Source organism: Polypterus senegalus, chromosome 7 (genome assembly GCF_016835505.1).
Source record: "Polypterus senegalus isolate Bchr_013 chromosome 7, ASM1683550v1, whole genome shotgun sequence".
Classification (NCBI taxonomy): domain Eukaryota; kingdom Metazoa; phylum Chordata; class Cladistia; order Polypteriformes; family Polypteridae; genus Polypterus; species Polypterus senegalus.
This window is the reverse complement of record NC_053160.1, coordinates 188,504,980-188,523,608: the sequence shown is the minus strand read 5'-3', so window position 1 is coordinate 188,523,608 and position 18,629 is coordinate 188,504,980. Positions and strand designations below refer to the sequence as shown.

General features: G+C 48.2%; 1 protein-coding gene across 1 annotated transcript in view; it reads right to left on the bottom strand.

Moving 5' to 3' along the window:
• Positions 1-17,867, bottom strand: part of LOC120533078 (coiled-coil domain-containing protein 17-like) — a 45,537-nt gene extending 27,670 nt beyond the window's left edge. The window contains exons 1-4 of the mRNA XM_039759734.1: positions 17,368-17,867; positions 5,423-5,572; positions 5,204-5,333; positions 4,392-4,545 (exon numbers count right to left, since the gene is read on the bottom strand). Of these exons, the coding sequence (XP_039615668.1) occupies positions 4,392-4,545; positions 5,204-5,333; positions 5,423-5,572; positions 17,368-17,499 (566 nt within the window). The 5' untranslated portion in view covers positions 17,500-17,867. The remainder of the gene's footprint in view (positions 1-4,391; positions 4,546-5,203; positions 5,334-5,422; positions 5,573-17,367) is intronic.
• Positions 17,868-18,629: the final 762 nt, after the last annotated feature.

The window sequence follows — 18,629 nt, the reverse complement described above, 5'->3', positions numbered from 1 at the left end:
AGGCCAAGAGAGTGACGAAGATACTCCCGGACCGTCGCGGGCTACTACGTCATCCACTAGCGCCCCGGCAGCGAGGAGGATTCTCCGCCCCTTGAGGTCAGACCGGACCCGCTCTCTGAGTTGCACTTTCAGTTTAGAGCGACTCCGGCTTCTTTCAAGAGAGAACAGTGGAATGACGACTCTCTGAAGCACATAAAGAATGCAGTGGTTCTCGTTAACGCCAACGACGCATTTGCCCATGCCACAGGGACCTCACTTTGTCATGGATAATGAATTATTGTATCGGGTTGCTGAACATGAGGGAAGGTCCGAAGTTGTTGCTAGTCCCGCGGACCTACCGGCGGCAGGTTTGCGAAGTTAGCCCACTCTCACCTTCTTGGAGGCCATCTCGGCTCCGATAAAACATTAGAGCGCATTAAGCTCCGTTTTTTTTTGCCGGGGATTAATGAGGAGGTTCGCTTTTGCATTTCCTGCCGGAGTGTCAACTGCGGCAAATTCCTAGGAAGGACCGTGCTCCTCTGATTCCCCTTCCCTTATTGACGTTCCTTTGACAGGATTGGGGTGGATATAGTAGGACCCTGGAGCCCTCAGCCGAGGATATAAATATATACTGTCCTCGTGGATTATGCAACCCGATTCCCTGAAGCCGTTCCATTGCGCCGCTACCACTAAAAATATTGCACGGGAACTAGTAGGAGTCTTTTCACGGGTGGGCATTCCTAGAGAAGTCCTGACGGACCAAGGAACGCCTTTCACCTCGGAAACGTTCAAGGAGACTGCCAAGTTACTGAAAATAAAGCATTTAAAAACCTCGGTGTATCATCCTCAAACCGATGGGCTAGTGGAGAGATTCAATCAAACTCTCAAGCAAATGCTACGTAAGGTAGTCAGCAAGGATGGGAGGAATTGGGACCAACTCCTCCCCTTGTCCTCTTTGCCTACGGAAGTCCCTCAAGCCTCTACGGGTTCTCTCCCTTTGAATTACTATACGGAAGACAGCCCCGGGGCTTATTAGATATTTTAAAAGAGGGCTGGGAAGGGGAGGCACAGCCCTCCACTAACATTTTGGAGTATATCGCCCAATTGCGCATAGATTTGATGTAATAAGACCTATACTAAAAGTCATATCGAGGAGGCACAATCAGCACAGGCCGCCTGTATGACCGTGGCACGACTCTCCGGGAGTTCCAACCGGGGGATCGCGTCATGGTATTGGTTCCTACTTCACACTCTAAACTGCTCGCACATTGGCTAGGCCCCTACGAAATTAAGGAGAGGAAGGGATTGGTGACTATTTGGTGAAACAGCCCAATCGCCGACCAGCTGAGCGAATATATCATGTAAACCTGCTGAAACCGTGGAAGGAGAGGGATCCCGATCCCTCCTCCGGACAGCCCTGCTCTCTCTTCGAAGTAAGTGCCCTTAATTTCGCGAACAGCTATCTCCCAGACAGAGACAGGAGCTCGAAGCAGCTATCCGCTCGGTCCCAGAGGTGGTAAGTGAACAGCCAGGTCGGACCTCTCTGATTGCGCACGACATATTGACTGACCCGGGGTGATCGTCCGTGGCGACCCTACAGACTCCCGGAGGCAAAGAAAGTAGAAGTGGAACTGGAAATCAAGCGAATGCTGGCACTAGGAGTGATCGAGGAAAGTAGTAGTCCCTGGTCCAGCCCCATCGTCTTGATTGCTAAGCCTGACGGCAGTTGGAGGTTTTGCAATGACTTCCGTCGGCTCAACCAAGTTTCCCGATTTGATGCTTATCCCATGCCTCGCGTGGGCGACCTCCTCGAGACTGGGACCAGCCAAATTCTTGACTACACTTGACATGACAAAGGGGTACTGGCAGGTTCCTTTAACGGAGTCCGAAGGAAAAACGCGTTTAGCACTCCTAGCGGACACTGGCAGTATCGTGTCCTTCCATTCGGGTTACACGGGCCTGCGACTTTTCAGCGTCTGGTGGACAAAGTGCTCCGCCCCATAACTCGTTCTGTGCTGCCTATCTGGATGACGTTGTCATCTATTCCAGCACCTGGAAGGAGCACATACAGCAGGTCACAGCAGTATTACGGACATTGGGAGAGGCCGGGCTCCGCATCAACCCCAAGAAATGTTACTTGGGTTGAGAGAAGCCAAATATTTGGGCTACCTAGTGGGCGGGGTACTGTGAGGCCACAGTGTTCCAAGTTGCAAGCCATAATGGCCTGGCCCGTCCAAAACCAAGCGGCAAGTCCAATCCTTTCTCGGTTTGGCGGGTACTACCGCCGGTTTGTGCCTCGCTTCTCGAGAGCGCCCTTGACCGACTTGACAAAGAAAAGAGCTCCTAATACGGTGGTATGGTCTGATAAAGCGGGGGCTGCATTCAGTGACTTAAAAAGGGCTCTGACTTCAGCACCTATCTTAATCTCCCCTAACTTCTCTCTCCTTTTGTCCTCCAGGCGGACGCCGGACACAGGCTTGGGAGCCGTGTTGAGCCAAAGCGTCGGCGGTGTTGAACACCCGTTATGTACCTGAGCGGAAACTGTTGGACCGGAGACCAGGTGCGCGGTGGAGAAGGAGGCTCTGGCGATCAAATGGGCGGTGGCGCAGCTGCGGTACTACCTCTTGGGTCGCGTGTTCACTCTGGTGACGGATCATGCGCCTTTAAAGTGGATGGCCCTTCACAGGGAGTCGAATCCGCGGGTCACGAGGTGGTTTCTTGACCTGCAGCAGTACAAATATACGCTCGTTCATCGACAGGGGTCCCTTCATGCCAACGCCGATGCCCTCTCCCGGGCCCACGACCTCTCGGTGCAGGTCGCCCGACCCGACGGGTCTGGGCTGAGGGGGGAGTCTTGTCACACACGTGTGCATGGGAAGCAGCTGAAGGGCTTAGACAATACTGTTTATACATCTGCCCGGGGGGGGCGGGGTACGCTGACGCTCTTTCTGAGTTCTCTGCAGGTCTTACCCGGGAAATCCCACCAGGAGCCGCCATTTCCAGGAAGGACACACCACCTCCGGTTCCGGCCCCAAGAATGAGGTCACTTCCAGTTCCGGCCCAGAGGACGACATCATTTCCGCCCTCTGAGCTATAAAGCTCACTGCCTTTGCTTAGGCAGGCAGTTCTGTCTTGGACTCTGTTGTGTAAACAACTGTTTTGAAAATGCCTCAATTTCTATTGCAGCCGGGAAACTGCATTAAACGGGTGGCTGCCCCAAACCTTTCCACGCCTCTGGTCTCCAGTTATTACAGTGTCTATTTATCTTCTGCTATGCTCTGTGTTTCTTGTAGGTGGTGCCCCAGGAGGCGGGGCCACTTTGACATCACCACTCCTGAGCCCTCCCTCTATTTAAGGCTGGAGTTGAGTGATTTCAGATCAGGAGATTGTTGCATTTTTGTTGTTCTTTGTATTTTTCTAGTTCTGCTGACTGCCATGCTCAGTCGTTGGTATTTCTGAAGTAGAAGTTATTTCTTTACAAATGTGGTTTATACGCATTTGATACTCAAAATGATGTTCTAAAGTTAAGCTTTTTTAAGGAATACACACACAGCCAGTCCGGGCGTTTCTGAAATATTACGTGTTTTATTTTTATGTATTTTCTGGGTACTATTCAGTGCATTGGGAGCTTCATAAAGTGGGGGTCCTTGGCCAAGCAGCTTGAACATGAACAATGGCAAGTGTTGGCCACAGTGGTGCCATTGGAATCTGGAGTGATGAGTCTCGCTTCACTATAGGACAGTCTGATGGAGCAGTCTGGGTTGGGCAGATGGCAGAAGAATGCTACCCTGTGGACTGCATAGTACCTACTGTAAGGGTTGGTAGAGGAGGGATAATGGCAGAGTTTGGGTGAGGCCCCCTGGCTCCAGTCAATGGGTCCTGTTAATGCAGTGGCAGACAAAGACATGTTAGACAGCTGTGCCCATCTAACTTTGTGGCAGCAGCTTGTTGAAGGCCCTTCTCTGTACCTGCACGACTGTGCCCCAGGTCCATAAAGACATGGAGGAACTCAGATGGCCTGCACAGAGTCCTGATCTCAACACCTTTTGGACGAGCTGGAGCTCTGATAGTGAGCAGATCTTCTTATCCAACATCAGAACCAGACCTCACAAATGCCCTTTTGGCTGAATGATTATAAATTCGCATAGACACTCTGCAGAATCTCCATATTAATAACTATGGCTTTGGAATGGAATATCCAGAAAAGTTCATATGGATGTGATGGCCACATAGTGTACATAAAAAACTGCTCTACAAATGTCCAGATGAACAAAACCAGATGGCCGCCAGCGTATATGAACCTTCTGACTCCTCTTCAGAGTTGTGGGGATGACGAGTGTCTCCACATGTGTTATCTTTCTATGGTAACAGCTAAGGCCTTTAATGGTGCAAATAAAATCATTTTAGCTTACATGGCCTCCATCTGAAGGATCTGCATCTGCTGACGCATGGATTCGAGGAGGAACTCGTTTTTCTGCTCTTGGTCTTTCAGCTCCTTCAGCATTTTCTCAACCTGTAGGAAGTTCTTACTCTGTGAAGCCAACTCCTTCAGCTTTTCATCAATCTCTGGAAGTGGAAGAACATACAAGGTATGAAGGTATGGAGACATTCGAGTAAGAGGAGGAATTTCCAGAGTCGTGTCACGTGAGGACACCACATTCTTGTCATATGACTGAACTCCATGGAGGTCCAGATTCTGAATAACTAAAGGGTATTCTCTCAAATGATCAGCACCTAGGGTGGAGACCAGATTACAGACCCCAATGACCTTCCTGTCTGTACATTACCTTCGGGTTGTGAAATGCTAATCACTGCATGGCACTTGATACACACAATGTTGCTTTTAACATACAATACCAAAAGAACGAGATATCATGAGTCATAGCGAAAGGGGGCTATGAAACACTAATCTGGTTTTTTGACCACCCATCGGCAACAGTGGCAGAAGGAATCAGCGGTGGGAATCAGACGGAAAGAACACAATCTGAGCAACAGCAAGCCTACTACTTTCTGGCCAACTTACAGGGACATCTTTGCTCTTAGCTAGAGAGATGAAACAAGCGGGACCCTTCTTCTCGTACACCCAAAAACACTTCAAGTCCCATCCTCAAAGTTCTTAAAGTTTCTAAGCAGGCATTACGGGGCCTGCACGTCTGCTACAAGCTCTCTGGGTCAAGTAACAGTTTGGATGTTTCATTCTAAATGCAGGTCAAGCTCTCCTTACCTTTTCTTTGCCTCTCTAGCTCCTTGTTTTCGGTCATAATGTCAACGATATGCTTCCCATGAGTCTGTGCCAGGTGGCGGACATGGGTGTCATGGCCTTTGTTCCACTTGGCTCTGGAACTGGAACCTCGCTTTAAGAAAGAAGATGAGATGTTTGAAAGGATACCCCCCACTGCCTTCCCGTTAAGCACACATTTGCTCTCGTGGGTGTCGTCTTTACCTGTCTAGAGGGGGGCTCAGAGTCCTCCACAGTCTCAGGGGTCCTCGGCCGCTTTTCGTCATCGATGTCCTTGAGCAGCTCCCTCTCCTGTCTGTCCCGCTGCTCTCGCAGTTCCTGTCGTCTTTTCTTGTAATCCTTCACTTTTTCGAGCTGTAACGCAAAGTGGACGTTCATTAAAGACAAACTCCTCGGATTCTCGACCCAACACTTCTTTAAGCCCTCCAGATCTCTTGGTGTGGAGATTAAATTGGGGACCCCTGAGATGCCATTGGGCTTGTATTTTGCTCCATTGTTTTCCGTGAGCTATTTTTTTATCAAAAATTTCAAATATGAATTTGTGGTCAGGTGAAGGAATGACAGGTCGCCGGAAATTGTAAAAGTCGACACACCGTTTCATCAAGAAAAAGTCCAACCAAAAAAAAAAAAACCCCCTCTTGTGGCTTATACAAGTAACACCTTGGGAGAAATAACAACAAGAGTATTCGTCTCTTAGCCGCAGAATTGTGGGGCACTCTGATCGATAAAGACGCCTCCTTCTCATAGCGGGTGAACAGGAAGGGGCGGGGCTAAGTGACCTCACTGGGCGGTTTCTCTGTGCTGATTGGAGAGAAGGAGAAGAGAAGCGCCCCCTGTTGCCTCAGCAGGTTATCACACACCTCGACCGAACCCGTGAGGAGACCCATGTGTGACAGAGTTCCATCTTATTACAGATTATTGGTGGGGAGCGGGACCCCCAGCAGGAACAGAGGATGTCTAGGGGAGAAAAGAGACAAATCAATAAGACAAAAGGGCAGGTGCCGTACAGGCTTTTAAATGTATGAAGTGTTGAGCGAGATGCAGATCATGCAACACAGCAGCAGCAAACCAGCAGCTAATGGAGCAAAGAGGAGGTAACCAAAAAAAAAAAACAATTTGTTCCCATTGTGTCACCATTTAAGAGGGGGTTTCAGAGGAGTGACCGTGTCTCCCAGGGATGTGTTCAGCCCCCCTCGTCACAATATATACATATATTGTAAGAGATCAGCCTCGGCACAGACAGACACGGACTTCAGATGTTCTTAAAACACACACAACAACACACAGTGCCCAAATCTGCAGGCTATACTCGGTCCTTTCCTTCTCTTCAGGCCGCCTCCACTCCTCCTAGTAAGCACAGTGTTCCTTCTTCCGACTCCGGCTCCTCGAATGGAGTGAGGCGACCCCTTTTATAACGCCCCGGACGTGCTCCAGGTGCTGCGAGATGGTCTTCCGGCAGCACTTCCTGGTGTGGTGGAAACGCTGCCCTTGCACCCAGAAGCACTCCAGGCGTACACAGTTCCGGGAGCAGCAGCACTTTCTAGTGTGGCGGAAGTGCTGTCCTCCAGGGCTCTAAGACCGTCCAGGTACTATCTGGCGCTGATGGAATCCAGGGGGGCTACCCTCTTGAACCCAGGGAAAGATAGTGCCCCTCTCCCTGTCCGTTCTTCCAGGCGTCCCGGTTGGGCAAGATCTCTGGTTTTCCTCCACACACATAAATATATATAAATATGTAGTGGCAGGCGGCCAGGGTCCATGCCCAGTCGAGACGCCCCTGCACTCTGTATTCAGGGGGAGCAGCCCTGGACAGTGCAATACCTCAACTTGGACGCTAGATGGCCGCTTCCCACAGGGCTCCATGGGAATTGGAGTTGGGTGCAGTCTTGGGTTCCGCAGGCACTGCCAGGGGGTGCTGTGTTTGGGACTCCTGAGCCTGGGTGGGCAGCATATTCATCACACCTGGAAGTGCAGCTGGAACTCGGTGATCAAGCACTTGGAGCCAGCGACCACCACTCAGCGGCCAGAGTCGGGTGGAGGTGGACAAAGGTTGCCTGGGAGGAGTGGTGGTGCCAGAGAGATAACAAAAAGTGCTTGGTATTTGTATGGGTGCTGTGATTTGGGACTGTGTATTGCCTGTGGGACATGGGGAAGACGTGCGCCCACAGGGGAAGAAAATAAATACTTTTATTTAGTTTACACGTGCCTTCCGTGTCCAATCTATGTCGGGTCAGGCACTATATAGCGTCTTCTTACAAAATATATATTGTAAAAGAAAGACACAATCATCAAGGTTTGGGGTTTCCGGCCCCGTATACTGTAAGAAATATTTCAGAAATAAGTGCATAAGTCAGTGCAGTATTGAATTGCTCTATACAGGCGACAGTCAAAATGGCGGAGGGGGGAGCATTTATGAAGAGGGACCGGAAGTAGAGAGAGGTTTGCTGGGAAGGAGCCGAGATGGATGTTGGGATTGCTGACGTCATCAGGAGTTGACAGAGGAAGGGCGGAAGTGGCGATGCGTGGTTAGCGAGTCGGGCAGAGTCATGGCGGCGGTGCGTCTTTCTTTCTGCATGAAATAAAGAGAAAGGTTACTCCCCTGCCATTCCCTTCTGGCATACGACTTCACGATACCATTTAGGTCCGTACGCGGCCCCCTAATCGCACGTGCGTGACACTATATTATATATTATTATTATATATATATATATATTGTGGCAGTAGGGGGCGCTAGTGCTCCCTTGAACCCTCAGGTACAACTCCAGACACCAGGTAAAAGTCCAAGACCTTTTATTTTGGTTCACAGTGCACCAAGCACCTTCCACACTACTCATATATTAAACCACACAAAACACTATCAAATATTCTCTCCTCCTCGCCCAGACACTTGCTCCTCTACCTCCCAGCTCAGCTCAGTGTCTGGACTGAGGCACCGTCCTTTCATAGCCTCTGACCCGGAGGTATTCCTGTCCCAGCAGTCCACAGTTCCTTATTCCTTCCGGGTCAGGGCAATCAGTCTTTTACTTTAACCTGGGAGCACGTCATTCCTTCCTGTCACATGACCGTGACGTACCCCCGGGTCATAAGGCACAAAAGAGCCCATAAGCCCCCCCACAGCGACTCCTGGTGGCCCCCAAGGTATCCAGCAGGGCTGTGTATAAATACTACAAAGTCCATGAGGCCCTGCTGGACCTCGGGGCACTATCCTGCTGTCGGGAGGGCTCCTCCTGGCGGCCTGGGGGTGAGGACCGGCATGAGAAGCCGGCAGTCCTCCACAATATATATATTCGCTTCCCGGGTCCTCCCTGCGTGGAGTTTGCATGTTCTCCGCTCTGGTTTCCTCCCACAATCCAAAGACATGCAGGTTAGGTGGATTGGCGATTCTACATTGGCCCTAGTGTGTGCTTGGTGTGTGGGTGTGTTTGTGTGTGTCCTGCGGTGGGTTGGCACCCTGCCCAGGATTGGTTCCTGCCTTGTGCCCTGGGATTCGGATTCAGCGGGTTAGAAAATGGATGGATATACACTGCCCCGGGACGCCTAGAGGGACCGGAGGAGGGTCTACGTGTGCCCTGGATCACGTGGGGGCCACCATCCTGGTTGCTTTGAAGCTCCACCCTGTAGGGGCCCGTGGTCGCTGCCAGGGGGCGTTCCCGTGCCTTGGGAGCCCTGGACCTCAGCACTTCCGCCACACCAGGAAGAAGAGCAGGGATTGCCAGAACCCACCTGGAGCACATCCGGGTGATAATAAAAGGGGCCGCCTCCCTTCATTCAGGGCGAGAGTCGGGAGCGGAGAGGACTGAGCTTGCTGGAGGAGGCAAGGAGGCGGCCTGAAGTGGAAGAAAGGCATTGTTGTGGATAGGACTTTGGGGACTTTTGGGGGTTTTATGGTGCATTTTGTATATAGTATTGTAAATAAACGTGTTGTGGGTGACATGAATGTGTCCGCCTGTCTGTGTCCAGGCCAGCTTCCACAACACACACACATATACAGTATATATATATATACTCAGCAAAAAAAGAAACGTCCTCTGACTTTCAACTGTTTTTACTTTCAGTAAACTTAATGTGTAAATATTTGTATGAACACTAAAAGAGTCAACACCATAAGACATAAACTAAAAATGTTTCACAATGTGTCCCTGAATGAAGGGAGGCTCAAAATCAAAAGTACCAGTCAGTATGTGGTGTGGCCACCAGCTGCTTGAAGTACTGCAGTGCATCTCCTCCTCATGGACTGGACCAGATTTGTCAGTTCTTGCTGTGAGATGTTACCCCACTCTTCCACCAAGGCACCTGCAAGTTTCTGGACATTTCTGGGGGGAATGGCCCTAGCCATCGATCCAAATCAATCCCGCTCCAGGGTACAGGCCTCGGTGTAACGCTCATTCCTTTGACAATAAACACGAATCCGTCCATCACCCCTGGTGAGACAAAACCGTGACTCATCAGTGAAGAGCACTTTTTGCCACTCCTGTCTGGTCCAGCGAAGGTGGGTTTGTGCCCATAGGCGGCGTTGTTGCTGGTGATGTCTGGTAAGGACCTGCCTTACAACAGGCCTACAAGCCCTCAGTCCAGCCTCTCTCAGCCTATTGCGGACAGTCTGAGCACTGATGGAGGGATTGTGTGTTCCTGGTGTGACTCGGGCAGTTGTTGTGGCCATCCTGTACCTGTCACGCAGGTGTGATATTCGGATGTACCGATCCTGTGCAGGTGTTGTTACACGTGGTCTTCCACTGCGAGGATGATCAGCTGTCCTTCCTGTCTCCCTGTAGCGCTGTCTTAGGCGTCTCACAGTGCGGACATGGCAATTTATTGCCCTGGCCACATCAGCAGTCCTCATGCCTCCCTGCAGCAGGCCTAATGCACGTTCACGCAGATGAGCAGGGACCCTGGGCATCTTTCACAGTCGGTAGACAAGTCTCTTTAGTGTCCTGCGTTTTTAGAACTGTGACCTTAAATGGCTACTTTCTGTAAGCTGTTAAGGTCTTAACGACCATTCCACAGGTGCATGTTAATTAATTGATTATGGTTAATTGAACATGCATGGAAAACATTGTTTAAACCCTTCACAATGAAGATCTGTAAAGTTATTTGGATTTTTAAAACATTATTGTTGAAATACACAGTCCTGAAAAAGGGACGTTTCTTGTTTTGCTGAGTATATATACACTGGGGGGGGGTTAAAGTTTTTTTATTTATTTATGTGCTGCACATAGAGGACACCTCAGTAGCCAATGGCTTTGACACGTAACAACGTCTCTGCCCTTTATCTTGTTGGAGTCCATCTTCTCTGGACTCTTCTGAGTTTCCTTCTCCCATTTAGAAGATGAGCATGTTAGATTAGCGTTGCACTAAATGGCTAAAAGTTGGTTGACAACGGACCTGCACAACTAGACGAGCTTCTTTGGACCACCCATTCCAAAACCATGGCCATTAATATGGAGCCCTCTACAACAGTCACAGAGCACGTCCATGGAAATGTGTGCCCATTCAGTCAAAAAAAAAAAAAAAGTTTTTGGGGTCAGGACTTTGAACAAGAAGACCACAAAATCTTAATCATTGCTTCAGTTCATCCCTAAGGTGCTCAGTAAGGAGAATGTCAGGGCTTTGTGCAGGCCACTCGAGTTCCTCCATGGCTACTTTTTTGTACATAGAGGCACTGCCAAGCTGGAACAGAAAAGGACCTTCCCCACCCTGAGGTGCACAATTGTCTAAAATTGGCATTAACAGTACCCTTCAATGGCACTCAGGGGCCTCACTCAAACTCTACCATTAGCCCTCGACCACCAAAACATGAAGGTAGTCTTGAAGGTTCTTCTGCCATCTGCCAAACCCATGATGGCTCCACCAAACTGCCAGATAGGGAAGTGGGATCCCTCACTAAACATTTCTACTGATCCAGGACTGTCTTAACAGCATTATAGGCCCTCCGGGTAAAGTAGCGCACTGGGGCTCCTACCTACACAATATTTTTAAATGTATTCTTGTCGACCAAAAGTAATATTTAGGTCTGAGATATCATTAAAACATTGTCTGTTGTTCGTGCCGACAATAAGCAAGTCTCTTGAAGTGCTGAGAGAGTGACAGGCTGTGACTTACTTACAGTGTCTTACTTGTGTTTCTGAAAGGATGAGTTCTCAAACTAAATAAGGAGAAATCGGAAATCTTAGTGATTGGTAAAAATGGATATAATGAGGGTATTAGAAATAAACTTGATCCATTAGGCTTAAAAGTTAACAGAGAGGTAAGGAATTGTGGGGTAATTGACTCTGACCTAAATTTTAAAATCACATATGAATCAGATTATCAGGGCAGCATTTTTTTCCAGTTAAGAAATATAACAAAAGTTCGATCTCTTATGGTCCGCCCTGCGTGGAGTTTGCATGTTCTCCCCGTATCTGGGTGGGTTTCCTCCCACAGTCCAAAGACATGCAGGTCAGGTCCTTTGGCGATTCTACATTGTCCCTAGTGTGTGCTTGGTGTGTGTGTGTGTATACGCGCCCTGCGGTGGGCTGGCGCCCTGCCCGGAGTTTGTTTCCTGCCTTGTGCCCTGTGCTGGCTGGCATTGGCTCCAGCAGATACCTGTGACCCTGTAGTTGGGATATAGCGGGTTGGATAATGGATGGATGGATAGATCTCTTATAACATTGCAAGATGCTGAGAAATGAGTTCACGCTTTTATTTTTAGTCACCTAGATTACTGTAACGCACTCCTCTCAGGACCACCCAAAAACAGACATCAATCGATTACAACGAGTGCAGAATGCAGCTGCCAGAATCTTAACTAGGACAAGAAAATCCGAGCACATCACACCAGTCCTAGCGTCACTACACTGGTTACCATTTAGAATTGACTTTAAAATACTGCTGATGGTTTACAAAGCCTTCAATGATCCGCTCCATCCGATAACTCAGAATGTCTCTCACCTCACTCTCCAAATCGTAACCTTAGATCTTCAAATGAGGGTCTGCTTAGAATTCCAAGAGTGAAATTTAAAAGAAGTGGTGAGGCGGACGGGCGGCCTTCTGCTGTTTGGCACCTCAAATCTGGAATAGGAGTTCACAGATAGAAATTTGCCAGGCGAGTACAGTGGAACACTTTGATAAAACTGCTAAAAACCCGTTATTGTAACACGGCCTTCTCATCTTTTAGTGTAGCCCTGATATTCTGGACATGCATTGAATTATCATTTTTATTGGGGCTCCATAATCCGTACTAACCCCTACTTTCTCTGCTGTTCTTTTTCTGGTTTTCTGTGGTGGCGACCTGCACCCCCACCACCTGATCAGGGCACCGTGCAGTCCTTACATCAATGGATTGAAGGCCGGAGATCCACCTGACCATCATCATCATCACCGAATTCTTCCACAGCAAGCCTGAAAACCACGAGGACTGATTGAGATCAATGATGTCAGGTAGAATGCCTAGTTGGGGTGGGTGGTCTCGTGGCCTCTGAACCCCTGCAGATTTTGTTTTTTTTTTTTCTTCAGCCCTCTGGAGTTTTTTTTTTTTTCTGTCCTCCTGGTCATAGGACTTTACTTTTGTCTTTGTTACTTAGCATTGCCTAATCTTATTTTTCTTATTCTTCTTATATCTTTCTTGTAAAGCACTTTGAGCTCCATCATTTGTATGAAAAAGTGTTGTAAAAATAAATAAATATTGGTGTTGTTATTCTTCTTCTTTCAGCTTCCATTAGGAGTTGCCACAGCAGATCATCTTGTTCCATCTCTTCCTGTCCTCTCCATCTTGTTCTGTTACACCCATCACCTTCATGTCCTCTCTCACCACATCCATAAACCTTCTCTTAGGCCTTCCTCTTCTCCACTTCCCAGGCAGCTCCATCCTTAGCATCCTTCTCCCAGTATACCCATCATCTCTCCTCTGCACATGTCCACACCAACGTCATCTCACCTCTCTGACTTTGTCTCCCAACCATCCTACCTGAGCTGACCCTGTCCTCATTTCTAATCTTGTCCATCCTCGTCCCACCCAATGCAAATCTTAGTATCCTTAACTCCACGGCCACCTCCAGCTCTGTCTCCTGTGCCACCGTCTCCAGCCCATATAACCCAGCTGGTCTCACTACCGTCCTGTAGACCTTCCCTTTCACTCTTGCTGATACTCGTCTGTCACAAGTCACTCCTGACACTCTTCTCCACCCACTCCACCCTGCCTGCACTTTCTTCTTCACTTCTCTTCCACAGTCCCCATTACTCTGTACTGTTGATCGCAAGTATTTAAACTCCTCCATCTTCGTCAATTCTACTCCCCTCATCCTCAGCATTCCAATGATCTCCCTCTCATTCACACACATGTATTCTGTCTTGGTGGTCCTACTGACCTTCATTCCTCATTCCTCTCCAGGGTCTCCTCAACCTGCTCCCTACTCTCTCTACAGATCACAATGTCATCAGCAAACATCACAGTCCATGGGGACTTCTGTCTAATCTCGTCTGTCAACCTGTTCATCACCATTGCAAATGAGAAAGGGCTCAGAGCCGATCCCTGATGTTATCCCACCTCTGTCACTCCTACCGCAGACCTCACCACTGTCACACTGTCCTCGTTCATATCCTGTACAACTCTTACGTACTTCTCTGCCACTCCCAACTTCCTCATACAATACCACAGCTCCTTTCTCCTCACCTTGTCATTTGCTTTCTCCAGGTCCACAAAGACGCAATGCAACTCCCTCTGGCCTTCTATTTACTTCTCCATCTACACCCTCAGAGCAAACATGGCATCTGTAGTGCTCTTTCTTGGCATGAAACCATCCTGCTGCTCAGTAATCGTTACCTCACTTCTTAACTGAGCTTCCACTACTCTTTCCCATAACTTCATGTTGTGGTTCATCAGTTTTATCCTCCTGTAGTTACTACAGTTCTGCACATCCCCCTTATTCTTAAATATCGGCACCGGTCCACTTCTTCTCCACTCCTCAGTCATCCTCTCACTTTCCAACTCCACTGCCATATCTCCTAAACACCTTTTCTGAGTTCTATGGCCCAATGGCCTGGTCCATCTCAGATTAGGACTATCAATTTCCACGGTTCTAGGATGAGTACGCCAGCAGTGGGCAGCCCAGGCACCATCCCCTTGCTCAGTTTGATTTGGCCTCATTGCACAGCTCATCCGGTTACATTACCGATGGTGTTGGGTTAGATGGCTACCAAATTTGGAAGAGGGAGCATGGAGCAGGACCCACAACATCACAACCTGCCACTCGTGCTCATACCCGCCCGTCACAAATCACTCATGACACTCTTCTCCTCCCCACTCCAATCAGCTGTTAATGGCGACAAAACTCACTGTCACGTCACAGGCATTCCCTCTCTGCTCGGAGGAGTGTTAGACTCATTGACTCGCCATCTAATCGTAGCGTGTGCACGAGGTACGAAATGTAAACAAAGGCAAGATGGCATCGACATCTCACGAGGGGGCGAAGCGAGTTTAGAAAAAGAAAATACTCAGCAGACGATGTTTTGTGCATTATTGCGGAGTCGAACTCTGATTTTTCCAGAATCTGATTTTGTTGACAGTGATCAGGAGATCGAGGAGACCGAGCACGATCATTTAGACGCAGCGACAGTCATTGGCGTTTAGAAAGGCACGCACGTGGACTTATGGATAGAAGACTCCATAATTCACATCAAAATCATCGAGCCATGCAGGCCCAGGAAGACCCCCATAACCAAACTGTGGTGAGGCATCCGAACAATCTGGACAAGAACTGGCCAGTCGGCCCAACAAAGCTGGTGACATTCCTATTCACTTAATTCTTCTAAAATAACATCAAGTAGAGTTTTGAAAAGTCCATAGATCAGGACAAGGAGCTCAAACCAGGACTACGGCTGTTAAGCGATCCCAGTAGCCTCAAGAATGGTGAAATGAGTGATGTCTGGGACCACCATGACTCTTCCTAGAGTTGGCCTACTGACAAAACTGAGTAACTGAGCAAGAAAGACCTCGGTCAGGGAGGTGACCACAACACAATGGTCACAACAGCAGAGCTTCAAAGGAACTCTAGCGAGACTGGAGAATCCATTGGAAGGACGACCACTCCAGCAAGCAGACGTCAATGGTGGAATAGACAGACAGAAGTCGCTCTTGAGTACAAAGCCTTTAAAGGACTCCGACAGCATTTCTCTGGTTTGATGAGACAAAAGTGGAGCTCTTTGGACAGACCGCCAAGCACCACGTCTAATGAATTAAAAAAAAAAAATACTAAAAGTAATAAGTAACAAAATGAAGTACCCAGGTGACCCTGAAAAGATTTAGCCCATAAATAAATACAGCAAAGTGGGGGCAATATGGTGGCTAAGGGTGCTGCCTCCCAGCTTTGGTGACTTCAGTGCAAGCCAGTAGACCCCCACCACCCCAACAGGGGTCTGCAGAGTCTATACTACAAATGGGCTCCAGCCCACCAGGAGGATGCAGGAACATTCATACAGAAGGTGGAGCTTTGACACCTATGAATATGAAACATAGACATGGAATGGGGTCCCCAAAAACAAAACAGCACGTTGCACCCCCGAGTCACTCACTTTCCACGTCTGCCTTGGGTTCGTTTCCTTCTTCTTCATTGCACCTGCTAGCATACCCTACTCTATTTGAGGGCACCATCTGGCCGAGCACATGAACGCGTGGTGTCGTTCTGTGCCTCGATCATCCATCCATCGATCCATCATCCAACCCACTATATCCTAACTACAGGGTCACGGGGGTCTGCTGGAGCCAATCCCAGCCAACACAAGGCGCAAGGCGGGAAACAAACCAGCGCCAGCCCACCGCAGGGCACACACACCAAGTGCACACTAGGGCCAATTTAGAATCACCAATGTACCTAACCTGCATGTCTTTGGACTGTGGGAGGAAACCCACACAGACAGGGGGAGAACATGCAGACTCTGCACAAGGAGGACCTGGGAAGCGAACCCGGGTCTCCTAACTGCGCCACCGTGTGTGATCATGCAGTTATTTTCTACAGTTAATAAATAGACAGTACTAAGTTTGTCCCGGGGGAGAATTAGCTTTTACGGAGCACACTCAAGCACACACATGACTTTCAAAAAAGAATAAAACTTGGCTAATGATAAGTGAGAAGTCCCACTGAGGCACTACAAAGGTGTTCTGATATTGATACGACGAAGCCCCAGTACCGTTACTCGACACGCTTCTGTTGAATAATTCATTGGCTAAAAGTCCTTGATGCTGGTGTCTCATAGGGAGGATTGCAAAATTTTTCATAAATGGCCAACACTTTTCCGCCACTACCTCCAGCGGGTCCAGAAGGCACCAACCCACCACAGGGCGCACACACACTGGGGACAATTTAGGATCGCCAATGCACCTGACCTGCCTGTCTTTGGACTGTGGGAGGAAACCCACGCAGACACAGGTAGAACATGCAAACTCCACGCAGGGAGGACCCGGGAAGTGAACCCAGGTCACCTAACTGTGAGGCAGTAGCGCTACCCACTGCGCCATCGTGCCGCCCGCCTCGATGATCCCAGAGTGAAAAAATATGACATGAACTAAAACACACAAAAGGAGGGATGAGTATAGGGATGGAGACAGACAACAATAAGAATGGATCAAACCAACATGACTCTCTTCCTGACAGTTTCCGTTTAACTCTTTTGATTTTCTGCCCAGTCCCTTCCGTTTCCTCCCCGATCACCCCGTGATGGCCTTTCATCCTCCTTGATCGCAACAATTTAACTGCTTCCCTTCAAACTCCGAACGCGGTTTGCTACATTAAGAGAGAACATCTTTTTTAAATTCAAGTCAAGGGCTGTTTAGAGGAATTTATGGAGTTCGTATAGATGTTTGTGTTGATTTAATGCCACAACAGCCTGCAAAAACAGAACTCTGCAGGTTTTTCTCCCGTCGCTACAGGCTACTTTCAAGACCTGATGTGCCCGAGCCCTGCCCTGCCAAGCCGCCCACCTCGACTCCTGCTTCCCCCGATAGTGCAGGCATAGGCTCCGGCATCCCTACGTCACCCTTACCAAATAAGCAGGCACAACAAACACAGATACACAAACATGGAAAGACTTTCTCTAACTTCATATTTCACTGTATTGAGCAGTCAAATGTACCTCCGTTACGCCGACGACCACGAAAGACCCTAGAATAGCAAACACGTTACCAGGTCTTGCGGCGTCTGGGCCTCACGGACTTTGCCGATGTCTCCTCCGATGCAGAATTTCTCCCGATGTTTCTCCAACAGTAGGGAGGATTTAAAAGTCATATTGCATTGCGGACAGCTTAGTAAATCCATGTCCGATTTCCAGTGAGTGTGTCGCGGTCACCGTCTGATTTTGTAGAAATCCTTCATCGAATTATAAGGGGTTAAAAAAAAAAAAAAAGGAAGAAAAAATCATCAGCCTGACGCTCCGAATTTCAGTTTAAATGAGTTTTCACGTTCAGCACTCTAAACTTCCGCATATTTTCCTTCGCGTTGAAAGTTGGTGGGCTACTGGAATAGGGGAAGCAAAAACTAACAAACCGTCGGGTCAAGTGCCCAGTGCTGCCCACACCTTGATCTTCAACTGGCACTGTGACATACTGGTTGGCAACCAGCGCGTCCTTTTTTGTCACAGCTAGCAACGGACCGACCAGCGCACTCGAGCGCGCGGTCACTGCGCGTTAACGGCCGCCCTCTAGCGGCTGTCGGTGATACTGACGCTCCTATATGAGGCGTTTGCGGAAAGAGAAACAGACGTGAGTGTTATACTGTATAATAGAAAGGCAGCAGATGATAGATCTGAAAAGCACTAACTCACACGTAAGTGATAGCTCTATTATATAGTGTCTTTGATACACAGATACACGTGAAACAAATCACTATATAATGCAAGTAGTAATCGATAGGTAAAAAGGCACTATGTTTTAAATTTGTAAAGAATCGGTAATACAAGTAGATATACTGTAGGTAGAGAGAAATGCACAATGTAAAAAGTAGCGATAGGTATAAAAGATACTATAAATTGTAATATACAGTATAAAGAGGCACGATAAGCACTATATAATGCGAGTAGTATTTCATATTTTCTTTATACCTAAGTAGACATAGATAGAAATGCACTATACTATACAAATATTGATATATAGCTCCTTCATGCCTACCTAATACAAGGTGATATACAGGTAGGCATATAGTATATCTAAGTAGTGATAGATATGTATAAAGGCACTATATAAAATACAAGACCTAGACAGATATATTGTGCAAGTAGTAATAGCCAGATAGCTAGGCAGAGACCCACATGACCAACATAAAAGACACTATATAACAGATCTGAAATACATTATATACTGTAAAGTGCTGTGAAAAGCCATAGGCAGTTATGAAGGGCGCTATATACTGATATATATGAAATTAAGTATGTAAGCTGTGAGGAAAGAAGC